Source organism: Arachis ipaensis, chromosome B05 (genome assembly GCF_000816755.2).
Source record: "Arachis ipaensis cultivar K30076 chromosome B05, Araip1.1, whole genome shotgun sequence".
NCBI lineage: Eukaryota > Viridiplantae > Streptophyta > Magnoliopsida > Fabales > Fabaceae > Arachis > Arachis ipaensis.
The window spans coordinates 117,671,770-117,685,766 of NC_029789.2; the positions used below are offsets into that span (position 1 = coordinate 117,671,770).

The window sequence follows — 13,997 nt, forward strand, 5'->3', positions numbered from 1 at the left end:
ATGTCAGTGGTGGGCCCCATGGGGACAGGCCCATACCCTAAAAGATGCTGTCCCATAGCTGAGTGCGAGCCGTACAGAACGCGTGTCCGGGTCGGTTACAGGATGCGTGGCCGGACGGGGTGGAGCTCGGGTCGGGTTGACCCGCGGGGATCTTGGGCCAGGCCGTAACAGTGCCCCCGACGCGCCAGTGATGGTTGAGAGGGACATCGGTGGCGCGTGATTTCCTCGTTCGTGTGTTGTCATCGGGTCGGCTGACCGTGGGAATGACGTGCCCCCTGCGCGCATGTCTCTTGGTTGCTAAGGCGACCGTTTCGTTGCTTCGTTCTTTGCGCTGAGCATTAAATGCTCATAATGGGTCACAAAAAATCCCGCGCGCAAAGATCATTTTACCCCTGGCCTTTTGGCGCTTTGTGCAGCGGTTTTTAAACAGTTTCTTGTTTCCCTTGCTCCCATTCTTGCTATTCCCCTCTTCTTCTCTCCCTGATATCCAAAGCTTCTTGTTTGAGCGTCTCAGTGCTTCTTCCTTTACTTTCAAGCTCCTGCAACCAATTCAGGGGACTCTCCATCCCTATTTTCTTGCGCTTTGTTAACTTTTATTGTTGCGTGCTTGCTACTTGTATTCGGTCGTTCCTGCTTGTATTTTCTTTTTTGGGATTTGTTGCCATATGACCATTTGATGCTAGGTAGATGTGTTGAAGGAGGGGTACCATTCTTGGGTAGGTTTCTAGGTGATTTGTGCGATAGGTATAGCTTTTTAGCCGTATTTGGTCATGATTGAGTGGAAAGGGTATAGTTTCTGGGTTTTTCCCGGACTTCCGACCTCATAGGCTAACGGAGTGGTACCCCGCTGTAGGTATGCCACGTGTCATCTCCCGGGCTTCCCCTTCCGTGGCGAGCTATGATCAGTACGTTTGGGTAACCTCGAATGTAAAGGACTCGCCAAACCAGATGGATCTGGCGGAGTTGACGGAGTTCCGACAAGCCGGGTACTTATGCGGGGGAACAGACAAAGAGGCCAATTATGAGACCTCCGTGCCTGCCCCCTATGAGCAGCTGTACGAGATCAATCTTCACTCTCCCCGGATCGCCGACTGGATTTGGTTTTACAAAGCCATGTTCACCCAGGTCGGGGTTCGCCTTCCGTTTTCCGAGTTCCAGATGTGGCTCTTGAATCGGATATCCGTGTCGCCGTCACAGCTCCATCCGAACAGCTGGGTTTCTATCCGCTGTTTCGAGATGGTTTGCGAGTATCTCGAGCTGCCGGTGTCGGTGGATGTCTTCCTCTTCTTCTTCAACCTTACCAACCCTTCCAAACAAGGGAAAGCGAGGAAAGGGTTCCTCTCTTTCCGGTCTGCCCGGGGTAGGAGAATATTTGGTCTGTTCGAGGACTCCTACCATGGGTTTAAAGATAAATTCTTCAAAGTCCGCCCCATTAAAGGTCGCCACCCCTTTTGGTTGTCTTTAGAGGAGGAACGCCTCATCCCCACTTATTGGAGTTTTGGGGCGGGGTCGAATTCTTTTATTAAGGTGACGTATAAGAGGATGTCCTCGGTGGATAAGAAAATAGCCGATGTGCTATTCGCTCTTTTTGAAAAGAACCCCGTGAATCTCCATCTCCTCATGGGTGAGCGGGAGGCCGCCAGGAGCCATATCCGTGAGTCATCTTGTTTTGTATTTGTGTTGTTTATTACTGTTTGCTTTACGTGATCTAACGACTGATGTGTTTATCTGTTTGCTGTAATGGAAATGTCTGCTACAGTAACGGGTCTTGAGAACCTGATGAAGACCTTCTTCGAGGAAAGCGATGAAGAGAAGGCCGATGAGAAAGACACCGGGAACTCGGGTGGCCCCTCTGGGGAGAAAGAGGACCAGACTGTGCCCCCTCCCCAGGATACCATTATGTCGGAGAAGGGCTCCGCTGGGGTGCAGGGTTCGCCCCCTCCCGACGAGATGGCCACTGGTGGGCGTTTGCCTTCTACTCCCCAGGAAGACGATGATGTGGAACTTATCCACACTCCTAAGAAGAGGAGGGCGTCTGCGAGCCCGGAAGGGACTCTCACCATTATGGAGAGAAATTTTGACGCTACTCAATTCATTGACTCCCAGCTAATCCCTGGGACGGAGGAGCACTTTCTTGGGACCGACCTGGCCGGGCAGGCGAGGTGGATGTACCGGACACTGCTCAAGGGGGCCGTGATAGCTTGAAAGGCTGAATTCGAGTTGTCGGGAATGCAGGCCCTCCGGAGGAAACTCGAGTCCTCGGGAAAGGCAAACAACGATATGAAGGTGCAAGTTGATTTGCTCCAGAGCCAACTGTCCGAGATGGGGGAGAAGCTCAAGGCTTCCGAGGAGAAGGCGACGTCTGCTGCAGAGAAATTGAAGACTTCCGACGAGAATGTTGCCCGTTTAGTCGAGCGGGAAATGACCTTGGAGAGTCACCTGAATGCTGCACAAGGTCGGGTAGCGGCGGTGGAGAAGGAGCGTGACCAGGCCGTCTCATTGGCTAAAGCCGCCAAAGCCGAGGTCGAGGAGCTCAGGAAGAAGTTGAAGGCGACCAAAGAGCAGGGGAAGAGCGCGATTTCTATGACTGAAGATGCTCTGAAAGCCCAAGTGAAGATCGTGGCTCCCGAATTCGACACATCGGCTATCGGGGTCTTCAAAATGATCCAAGACGGCAAGGTTGTCGACATGCCTAGGAAGTGACTTCTTATAACTTGAACATTTTGATGTAGATTTGTTGAACATTTGTTGCATGTTTTGTAATTTGATACTTCGTAACATTTATGTTAAGTTAGTCGTTTGGCCGAGTGGCCGTTACTATCTTTCGCCTTGCTCGTCATATTATTTTTGTTATCGCCTTTTTGGGGTGGGCTCATTGCTTGTGCCCGTTTTGTCGTTTTTACGTTGGTAACGATTCGGACCGATTTGGTCGTGTTGTTGCCGTGTTAATTATGGCTATGGTCCATCTGGCTCCCGGGGTGATCAGTCCCGGGCTGCCGTTTTAGGACGCAATCGTGTGAAACGCGTATTGGGGAGCAACAGATAAGTAGGAGAATATTTTGACAAGTGGGAATTAATCGTCAGCTAGGCAAGCTTGTTAATATGGCAAGTATTCGATAAGAGTAAATAGCTAAAAAGTGACTAAAAATTAACATGTGAACAGAGCAAGCATACATGAGTCCGTTAGGCCTCCTGGTCGGTTTGCCTGAGTCAGGAGTAGAACCTTCTCAGGTTACCTGCATTCCATGTTCTAGAACCTTCCCAATTTGCCTCCAGCTTTCCTTCTCCAAGGGTCGGCAGACCGACGTCGTTGCGTTGCAGAACGAGGTCTCTTTCCCCAAAATCCCTCCTGAGGACTTTAGCGTTGTAGCGCAGGGCTATTCTTTGTTTCAACGCTGTTTCTGACAAATGGGCCATCTCCCTCGTCTCCTCCACCAGGTCCTTTTCTACTGCTTCGTCCACACCTGCGAGCAGTAGCCGCAGGCTCGGTTCGCCAATTTCGACGGGTATCACGGCGTCGACCCCGTATGTTAGGCGAAAAGGGGTTTCTCCCGTAGTGCTTTGCTCGGTTGTTCGGTAGGACCACAGGACCGAAGCGAGCTCGTTGGCCCATGCACCTTTCTTGTTGTCTAGGCAGTTCTTAAGGCCAAGTAAGATGACCTTGTTTGCGGACTCTACTTGTCCATTTGTCTGGGGGTGTTCAACTGAGGAAAATTTTTGTTTTACCCCTAGGCCGGTGAGGAGCTCCGTGAACTTCTTGTCAGTGAATTGTGTTCCATTATCCGAGATGACGACCTCTGGGATGCCGAACCGGGTTATCACCTGTCTCCACATGAACTTCCTGCAATTAGAGGAAGATATGCTGGCCAGTGGCTCAGCCTCTATACATTTGGTGTAGTAGTCGATGGCCACTATGAGATATTTGACTTGTCCTGGGCCAACTGGGAAAGGTCCTAGAAGGTCGACTCCCCATTGAGCGAAAGGTCGTGTAGTCGTCAGAAGGCTCAGCTCGGAGGCCGGCGCCTTGTGGAAATTGGCGTTTTGTTGACACTTTACGCACTTTCTAACGAATTCCCTGGAGTCCTTCATCATTGATGGCCAATAGTGTCCAGCTCGGATGAGCTTCCTCGCTAGGGCTTTGCCCCCGATGTGGTGGCCGCAACATCCCTCGTGGACTTCTCTAAGTACATAGTCCGTCTGGTCGGGGGGCAAGCACTTCAATAGGGGCTGGCTGAGCCCCTTTCTGAACAGTTGCCCTTGTATGATTGCATATCTGGCCGCCTCCCTTCTCAATGTTTTGGCCGCTTTCTCATCGTCAGGCAACTTGCCGAGTTCCAGGAAGTTTGTGATGGGGTCCAACCACGAGGGGCTTGACTTCGTTAAATAGAGGGCGACCGTTGGCTCCTTCACCATGCCTTGGATGAGAGACCGGTTACCCACTCCTGGCTTCGTGCTCGCTAGTTTGGACAGGAGGTCCGCCCGTGTGTTCCTTTCTCTTGGGACGTGTTGGATCGTGACCTCTTGGAACTGACTTGTCATTTCTTTAACCTTTTCCAAGTATTTTTGCATGAGGGGGTCCCGGGCTTGGTAGCTTCTGTTTACTTGCGAGGCGACGACCTGTGAGTCACTGCATACTTCGACCTTCATTGCCCCGACTTCCCGAGTTAGTATTAGTCCGCTTAGGAGAGCTTCATATTCCGCTTGATTGTTCGACACAGGGAACTCGAACTTGGTCGATTGCTCGTAGATGACTCCTGCCGGGCTTTCTAAGATGACCCTGGCTCCCCCGGACGTTTGGTTGGAGGCCCCGTCCACGTGGAGCCTCCACCGTGTGCCTGTTTCCTCAGGAGGATCACCCGTTACCTCAACCAAAAAATCTGCCATTGCCTGGGCCTTGATTGCGTGCCGGGGCTCATACTGCAAGTCATATTGGGAGAGCTCGATGGCCCAGGTCATCATCCTACCAGCCAAATCAGGTTTTTGGAGTACTTGGCGAATTGCCTGATTCGTCCTCACGACTATACGGTGGCACTGGAAGTATTGCCTTAACCTTCAGGAGGAAGTTAGGAGTGTCAACGCCAGTTTTTCCAGTTTGCTGTACCTCAGCTTGGCTCCTTGTAGAGCCCTGCTGACGAAGTAGACCGGCTGCTGAGCTTTCCCTTCTTCTCTTACAAGCACTGCTGCAAGCGCTTCCTCTGTTACTGCCAGGTAGAGGTAGAGTGATTCTCCGGCCTTGGGCTTCCCGAGCATCGGAGGTGCTGCTAGGATCTGCTTGAAGTGGTTGAATGCCTCCTTGCACGCTGGGGTCCTTCATATGCTATTCCCTTTTTCATCAGATTGAAGAAGGGTAGGGCTTTTGCTGCCGATGCACCGAGAAAACGGGATAAAGTCATCAGTCTTCCCGCCAATTGTTGGACATCTTTGATACAACCCGGGCTCTTCATCTGGAGAATCGCTTGGCACTTCTCGGGGTTAGCTTCTACTCCTTTTGGGTGATCATGAATCCCAGGAACTTCCCGGCCTCCATGGCAAAGGCGCACTTGAGCGGCTTAAGCCTCATGCCGTGTTGCCGGAGGGACGCAAATACGCCCCCCAGGTCGCTCAGGAGATCGTCGGGTCGTATGGTTTTTGCGAGGATGTCGTCCACGTAGACTTCCACTGTCTTGCCTATAAGCTCACTGAATATCTTGTTCATCAATCTCTGGTACGTGGCGCCAGCATTTTTCAGACCAAATGGCATTACTTTGTAGCAATAGATCCCTCCTGGCGTTATGAACGCTGTTTTTTCCTCGTCGGGTCGGTGCATCAGTATCTGGTTGTACCCAGAGTAGGCGTCCATGAAACTCAGATACCGGTACCCCGCCGCTGCGTCGACGAGTGCGTCAATGTTGGGCAGGGGATAGCAGTCCTTAGGACATGCCTTATTGAGGTCAGAGTAGTCTACACACATTCTCCACCTCCCATTGTGTTTTTTCACCAAAACTACGTTCGACAACCAGGTCAAGTAGTCCAGTTCCCGTATGAACCCTGCTTCAAGGAGGCTGGCCGCCTGTCTGGCCACCTCCTCTGCCCTTTCCTGTGACATCTTTCTCTTCCTCTGGGCCACTGGCTTGGCTTCTGGTTTGACGGCCAGATGGTGTGACATGAGCTGGGGATCTATCCCTGGCATGTCGGCTGGTATCCAAGCGAAAAGGTCGGCATTGGTTCTGATCATCTCCATCAAAGGCTCCTTTAATTCATAGGGAAGGTTTCTGTTTATGAACGTGAACTTCTCGTCCCCATCACCGACCCTAAATTTTTCCAAATCCCCTTCCGGCTCAGGTCTGGGCTTGTCATCTATCCTGGCGTCCAGGTCGGCGAGGAAGACCTCCGATGCTTCTTTGGAATTTTTCCTGAGAGAGAGACTGGCGTGGTCGCAGGCGACCGCCGTTTCCAAGTCTCCTCTGATGGATCCTACGGATCCGTCATCAGCAACAAATTTCATCACGAGCAGTTTCGTACTAATAGCTGCCCCCAGGTCGTTGATGGTTTTTCTCCCCAAGATGATGTTGTAAGCTGTGGAATCTCGTAAGATTACGAAATCGGCCATCATCGTCCTTTGCCTCTGCCCTTGCCCTGCGGAGGTCGGGAGTGAGATGATTCCATTTGGCTTGATGAAGTGGTCTCCCAACCCTACCACACCGTGCTGGTGGGTCGCTAGATCGGCATCTCGTAGTCCCAAGGCATAAAAAACGTTTCGAAACATGATGTTCGAGTCTGCCCCCGTATCCACCAGGATCCGCTTGACCAGGCCGGTTCCGACCCTAGCCGTGATGACCATGGGGGGACTTTCTGGCACCTCGTCGAACCATTGGTCTTCGGGGCCGAAGGAGATGGATGGGAGTCCCCGGGGACTTCTGGCAGACGAGTAGGAGATCGCGAGGACCTTGGCATCATTTTTCTGTGCCGATTTCGATCTTGGGGCGGAGTTCCTCGCTGTTACTACGTTCACCACCGTGAGACCGTGGTCGTCCCCCTCTGGTTCTTGGCGTTGTCTTGTCGCCCGGGACCTGTTTTCGCTTTCCTGATCCCGATTGCGTCTCCTCGGCTCCCTTATAAGATGGGAGAAGTCGGCAAGTTTTCCATCCCTGATTGCCTGCTCCAGGGCGTCTTTCAGGTCGAAGCAGTCTTGGGTTTTGTGCCCGTATCCCTTGTGATATTCGCAGTAGAGGTTCTTGTTTCCCCCCGTCCTGTCCTTCAGAGGTCGGGGTTTTGACAGTATCCCCTTCTCTGCTATCTGTTGATAGACTTCCGTGATCGGTGCCGTGAGGGGGGTGTAATTGGTGAATTTCCCGACTCGAGGGAATGGCTTTGGCCCTTTACTTGGGCCGCCGTCCCTGGCGTGTTCCTTTGATCTTTCTCTGCTTTTGTAGTGCCGGATTTGGTTGTAGGCGGGCTGCCGTTTATTGGCAGCCACGATCCGGCTTACTTCCTCGTCGTTGATATACTCCTTAGCCACGCACTGGATCTCCTACATTGTCCAGACGGGCCTTGTGGTAAGGTGCTTCCTAAAGTTCTCATTCAGGAGCCCGTTCGTCAAACACAAACTCGCCACCGAGTCCGTCAGACCATCAATTTCCAAGCATTCATCGTTGAAACGATCCAAGTATTTCCTGGTCGGCTCCCCGGCTCTCTGGGTCACCCCTAGCAAATTGATCGGGTGCTTGGCTTTGGCAATCCTGGTCGTGAATTGAGCCAGAAAGGCATAGCTGATGTCGGAGAATTGGGTCACCGAGCCCTGCAGAAGGTTATTGAACCACCATATTGCAGGTCCCGCCAGGGTGACCGGGAAGGCGCGACACCTTACCTCGTCTTCCACTCCTTCTAAGTTTATCCTGGCCTCGAAGGCCATTAGATGCTCTAGAGGGTCTTGCGTTCCATCGTACCTCATGTCCGTTGGTTTGTCAAAGTGTTTTGGCAGCCGGACCTCGAGTATGGAGCGGTGGAATGGGGTGGCCCCTATTATTATGGGTCCGCGGGTACCCGTTCTCCCTTCTTCGTCACCCTGATCCGTGGTACGTCGCCTCTCGCGTCTGGCGTAAATGACAGGGTCATGACGTCTTCTTGCACGCCCTCTCTCCCGGGTGCTTTCGGACTCAGCCTGGGGCCTAGGCGTGCGCCTGGAGCGGCTCCTGGAGCGGGAGCGGGAGTGACTATGCTCTGGGGTGCGTTGGTCGTGTTCTCTTTCCGCTAACCTGCGTTCCAAGTCTTGCATTCTATGGCGTAGCTCTTGCATTATTCTGGCGTGGTTGTCACCAATCCCCCTGAAGGGGCGTCTCTCGTGCGCCTGGGTTGCGTTTTGACTAGCACGAAGTCCATGGACGAATCCCACAGACGGCGCCAATGTTCGGTAGGTCGGTTACCGGACGGTTCGGGTTGTGATCCGGGATGATGGTAGGGGGTCGTCAAGTCGTGGACTGCCGGTTTGTGTTTAATTGTGTGGTTTTATCACGATCTTTACCCACTTATTCATTAAATAAGCATGCATTTATAATTCCTTCCTAAAGTTATTGCATGATTGAAAACTTGCTTCCTAGAGACTTTTAATTATGTATTTTATTTCTCCTTTATTCCATTCGATGCCGTGATATGTGTGTTAAGTGTTTCAGGCTTTATAAGGCATGAATGAGTTAGAGATTGGAAAGGAAGCTTACAAAAATGGAAGGAACACAAGAAATTGAGGAGATGACCAGCGAGAAGCGACGCGGCCGCATGGATGATGCGACCGCGCGAAAGAGAGGAAATCGCAGTGACGCGGCTGCATGGACGATGCGACCGCGCGGCATGGAATAGCACGAGTGACGCGGCCGCATGGACGACGCGCCCGCGTGGCAAAGCGAAACGCCGAATGACGCGTCCACCTGAATGACGCGTCCGCGTGACATGCGCGATCTGCATAATCTGCAAAATCGCTGGGGGTAATTTCGGGCCTTATTTTGACCCAGTTTTCGGCCCAGAAAAGCAGACTAGAGCCAGAGAACATGCAGAAATCAAAAACAACATTCATTCCGCATAGTTTTTAGTTTTAGATCTAGTTTTTCTCTCCTCTAGGTTTTCTCTCTACACATTGATAATTTTTAGGATTGGTTATTTTTCATTGTTTTTGCATTGGGATATTGAGAAGAGTTATTGCCTCATCAAGACTTCGACATTCTAGTTCGTTCTCTTTACTTGTCTCTTACTCTTCCATGTTCCTTAATTTACTTAATTTTACTATTGGATTATTTTAGCATTTATTAATACAAGAATTACTTTTATTTTTAATTAATCTTTTGATCATTATTTATCATGTCTTTCTTTAATTCCCTTTCTTATGTTATGAATTTTACATTTACAATGAGCGAGTAGTTCCCTAACTTGATGGGGAGCTGATTGAAAGGAACCCTTGAGTTGGGATGCTCAAGAGAAAGATTGTAGTTAGGTTTATTGTTGGACTGCTCTCTAGTCACTAACACCAATCCTTCCAAAAGCGGATTGGAACTTGTGGATAGAAACATCATTCCAACTGGTTTGACTTTCCCTTACTTAGTGAGGGACAACTAAACATAACAACCCTCAATTGTCAATTGATCTTGAGAGTACTACAACAAGAATAGGACTTCCAGCTAATCAACTCCCAGTCAAGGATTTTATTTAAATTTATATAAATTCTCTAATTTAATTTTCTGCCATTCAACTTAAACTTTTTTGAAAACATCTGATTAATAAAATAGCACACTTTTCTGCAACTCGTTGGGAGACGACCTGGGATTCATACTCCCGGTATTTTAATTTTAATTTCTGTGACACCCTTCTAAATTGATAAGCGGATTTTTGGTTGGTTGAGAACTATACTTGCAACGCATATCTTATAATAATTCTTAACTCGCCAATTTCTGCCCACATTAGAAGGCCGCTAAGGCTATGGAATAAGGAATGCTTTGGAAGTATTGATAGTAATATAAAGAGGTTTGAGGAGGGAATGCAAAAAGTTGATAATAAGATTGAAGAAGGTAATGATAATGAATGCTTGTTGGCGAGATCTAAGGCAGTTAGAAGCCGGGTAGAAGTATAGTATCAAAAGAGAGAATTTTACTGGAAGCAACTATTCCAGTCATGTTTTGCTTCACAAATGGATAAGAATACTAAGTTCTTTCACTCGATAGCCAAATCGAAGAAGCAGAACAAGATAATAGAGGAGATCTACATTAATGGAAAATGCTTCAGGGGCGTGGATAGAGTGAAGAAGGAAGTTCAGAGATTTTACAAGAAGCTTTACGACGAGGAGCAAAGGTTCAATATCTAGTTTGATGAATCGCTGAAAAATACTATCAGTGAGATCGAAGTGAAACAGTTTGAAACCATCACAACCAATGAGGAAATTAGAGCTGAGCTGAGCTGCCGGTTCGGATGGATATAACTTTAAGTTCATTAGAAGACTTTGGGATGTAATTAGCCACGACGTCTGCAAATCAGTGACAAAGTTCTTTGCTGATTTTTGACTCTTAAAAGAAGTGAATCTGACGTGGATAACGTTGGCTCACAAGGAGGGTGGCTCAAATGAGCTTAAGGACTACTGGACTATAAGTATGGTTGGATGCTTATATAAAGTAATTTCAAAGATTATGGCTAGTAGATTGCAACCATTGATGCTAGGGCTAGTGGGTGAAGTGCAATCTACCTTTGTAAGTGGGAGATGGATTCATGATGGAGCCTTGATAGCATGCAAAATGGTACATTAATTGAAGAGGTCTAAGAAGCTGGTATGGCTGATTAAACTGGACTTTTAGAAGGCGTATGACAAGGTTAGATGGGACTTCGTGGACAACGTGCTACACGGCATAGATTTTGGCGGTACATGGCAACAGTGGATTCAGTTGAGCCGAACATCAGCTTCAATGTCTTACACGAAATTGATTCGTTATCTCCTTTCCTATTTGTTCTTGTTGGGAAAGTATTGAATAAAATGCTTGCAAGATTGGGTGGAAAAATTTTACTTAGTTTTGAGATGATGTCGGGCCGAAAATAAACTATGACAAATCTATTATGATTGGATTGAATATGGAGATGGAGGAGATCCAGAAAGCATAGAGTATTTGAGGTTGTAGGAGAGTAAATTTGCCCATCAAATAGTTAGGTATCCCCTTAAGAGTTAATTCCAAGCAGATTCATACTTGGGACTTGGTGATTAGGAAGATAGAGGAGAGATTGAAAGGATGGAGGGGCAAATATATTTCGAAAGCGGGAAAACTCGTGTTGATTAAGTCAATTTTGAATAATTTACCACTGTATTACCTAAGTATTTTTAAGATGTAGAAGTCGATGGCTAAGAAAATTGCTTCACTTCAATCAATGTTTTTCTGGGGAAATAGGGGTCTAGCATTAGTAAGTTGGGAGGTGGTGCAGCGGCCTAAAAACATAGGAGGGTTTAGTGTGGGGATGTGACACTAAAGAATATGGCATTTTTATTCAAATGATGGTAGTGATTTGACAAAGAAGGGTGTCCATTATAGAAGCAAGTAATTTGCTCGTATAATAAACTTAAACTAGACAAGAGACTAGGGATCTGATAAGGAGGAATTTTGGGAGCATGTGGGGAGAAATTGGAAGTCTACAACAAAGGAAAGCTAGGTTGGTGGAGGTTTTTGAAGATGGTATGCAACTTGTTGATGAGGACGGTACAAGAATTCAGTTTTGGCATGATTTATAGCTCAACGAAGGTAGATTAAGGGAGGTGTTCCTATGGTTGTACCAAGTCTCAAATAATGTGGACATTAGGGTTTGCGAGTGTGAGGTTGATGGCTACAGATGGATATAGAGCCTGACTTGGCGGAGAGAGCTACGGGACTGGGAGATATAGGATTTAAATTCTATGATGCAAATGCTCTCTAAAGTAGTTCTAAAGGCAAACAAAGTAGAATAACTGGTGTGAAAACATGATAAATTGAATGAGTATTTAGTAAAGTCTTTCCTAAGTGTTATATATAAGGACCGGTGTAGGGACCTTGAGTCTAACATGTACAATTTTTTGTCAAAACTGTGAATTGGCCTTGTTCCTTCGAGAGTTGAGCTCTTCACGTGGTTTATAATTTTGGAGAGGTTGAACATCATGGACAGACTCTGTAAATTGAAGATGTTGTCCAATAATGAGGTGAGCTGTGTTCTTTGCAGTACCAGTAAGAAGTCGGTGCATCATATATTTTTTGGGTGTGAGTGGTCTTGGGGAATATGGAGCACAATTCTCAAAAGATGGAATCTGACGTGAGTTTGGTATCAAATACCTAAGGATTGCTTTCAATGTTGAATGAATTTGCCTATTAGCAAACTGCGCAAAAGGGAATAGATGGTGTGTTTTTTTGTTGTTCTTTGGGCGATTTGGAAGGATCATAACCCCCAAATTTTCAAGAAGGCAAGAACTCTTGATGTTTGCATTAACGAAGTCTAATTTTTGCTAACCGGTGGTTGGAGGATAAGGAAAAATAATTATGTGTGATTTGCCTTGACAAAAGAACTTGTATCATAAAGGAGACACAGCGGTTTGAAGGAGTATATGTGTCTAATGGTGATCTCTTTATGGAGGATGAGGACTTTAGGAGTCTTACTTTGTTAGATATGTGTTTATAGACTTACAGTTTCTTTATTTATTGAAGTAGTTTATTGTTGTCTGTATGTTGTTTGAGTATTCTATTTTTTGTTATGCTTTAGACAACTCTCACTTCCCTTCCAGGGAGCCAATGCGCATGGTTCTGAAAATCGGACCGGACCGGTCGGTCGAACCGGTTCAACTGGGAACCGACAATGCAAACAGTCCGGTCCTTCCCTTATAACTGCTCGAAGGAAAATTGTCGAACCGGCCGAGAACTGGCCGGTTGGGCCGAACCAGTAACCGGCCGGTTCAGATAAAACGACGCTGTTTTTTAATTTGTAAAAAAAAGGAAACGGATCCAGTGATCCACTCGTGACCCAACCCCCCCCCTCTTCTCCCAATCATTCATTCATCCATGTTCTGGAGAACTCCGAGTCTCTGAATCAAAGAAACCCTAGCCATGTAGCCCTCCGCCTAGCCCTCCATCGTCGCCGCCTAACCCAGGTCCTCAGCGCTACCGCCGTCCCAGGTCCTCAGCACCGCCGCTTTTTCCTCTTTCCCGTGTCCGAAACCCAGTAACTCGGCAGGTCCTCTTCGGCTCTTCATCTTCGCTGGCTTCTCAGCACGGACCTAGGTTAATGGCTTCTCTTTTTTATCTTCACTGAATGTTTGGTCTTCTTCTTCAATTTTTGTTCCATTTTTCTTCAAGTCTGCTTCGGTCTTGGTTTCAACTGTTTCAAGTTTGGTTCTGATTGTATGGTTCTGTATGCATGGTTTTGATTGCAAATTTAGTCTTGTTCTTGGTTTGAACTTTGAAGCTCTGAAGTTGTTGTTCTTCGATCTTCTTCTTCGACCTTCTTCTTCAATTTTTGTTCCGTTTTTCTTCAATTCTTCTTCTTCGGTCTTGGTTTGAAGTTTGGTTCTGAATGTATTTGTTGATGGATCTGTAATTAACTAATTACCCAGGTTAGTGTTTTAGTGTTTTCTCTGTTTTAGTGTTTTCTCGATTTTCAAATTTATTGTTACTCTGTTTAGTGTTTTCTAATTGCTCGTTGGCTAGTGTTTTACACTTTTACTGGTTTACTGGTTGCTGATGGCTCCTAATTTTTTTTGTTCACATTTGCTAATGGCTTTGATTTGTAGTTGCTGGCTCCTAATTATTGCTGGTTTTGCTGGCTTTGTTTGTTGCTGAATGTTGGTGGCAGAATTTAGATATGGTCATGTTGATAATTTTTTTATTTTTCAATGTGCTGTGGCTGGTCTTTAATTTCGTATCTGGTTATGGATACTTCTTTGTTTTGTAGTTGCTGATTTTGCTTTGATTTGTAATTGGTTTTGCTTTGATTTGTAGTTGCTAGCTCCTAATTATTGCTGGTTTTGTTGGCTTTGTTTG

General features: G+C 47.3%; 1 protein-coding gene across 1 annotated transcript; it reads right to left on the minus strand.

The window, feature by feature from the left end:
• On the minus strand, positions 3,211–3,834 carry LOC107640939 (uncharacterized protein K02A2.6-like). Its single transcript, XM_016344445.1, has one exon. It carries the CDS (start codon positions 3,832–3,834, stop codon positions 3,211–3,213), a length of 624 nt encoding a protein of 207 aa, XP_016199931.1.

What these genes read in the sequence shown, in the direction of transcription:
- LOC107640939 (XM_016344445.1), bottom strand. Translation starts at nt 3,834, where the DNA reads ATGTGGAGACAGGTGATAACCCGGTTCGGCATCCCAGAGGTCGTCATC.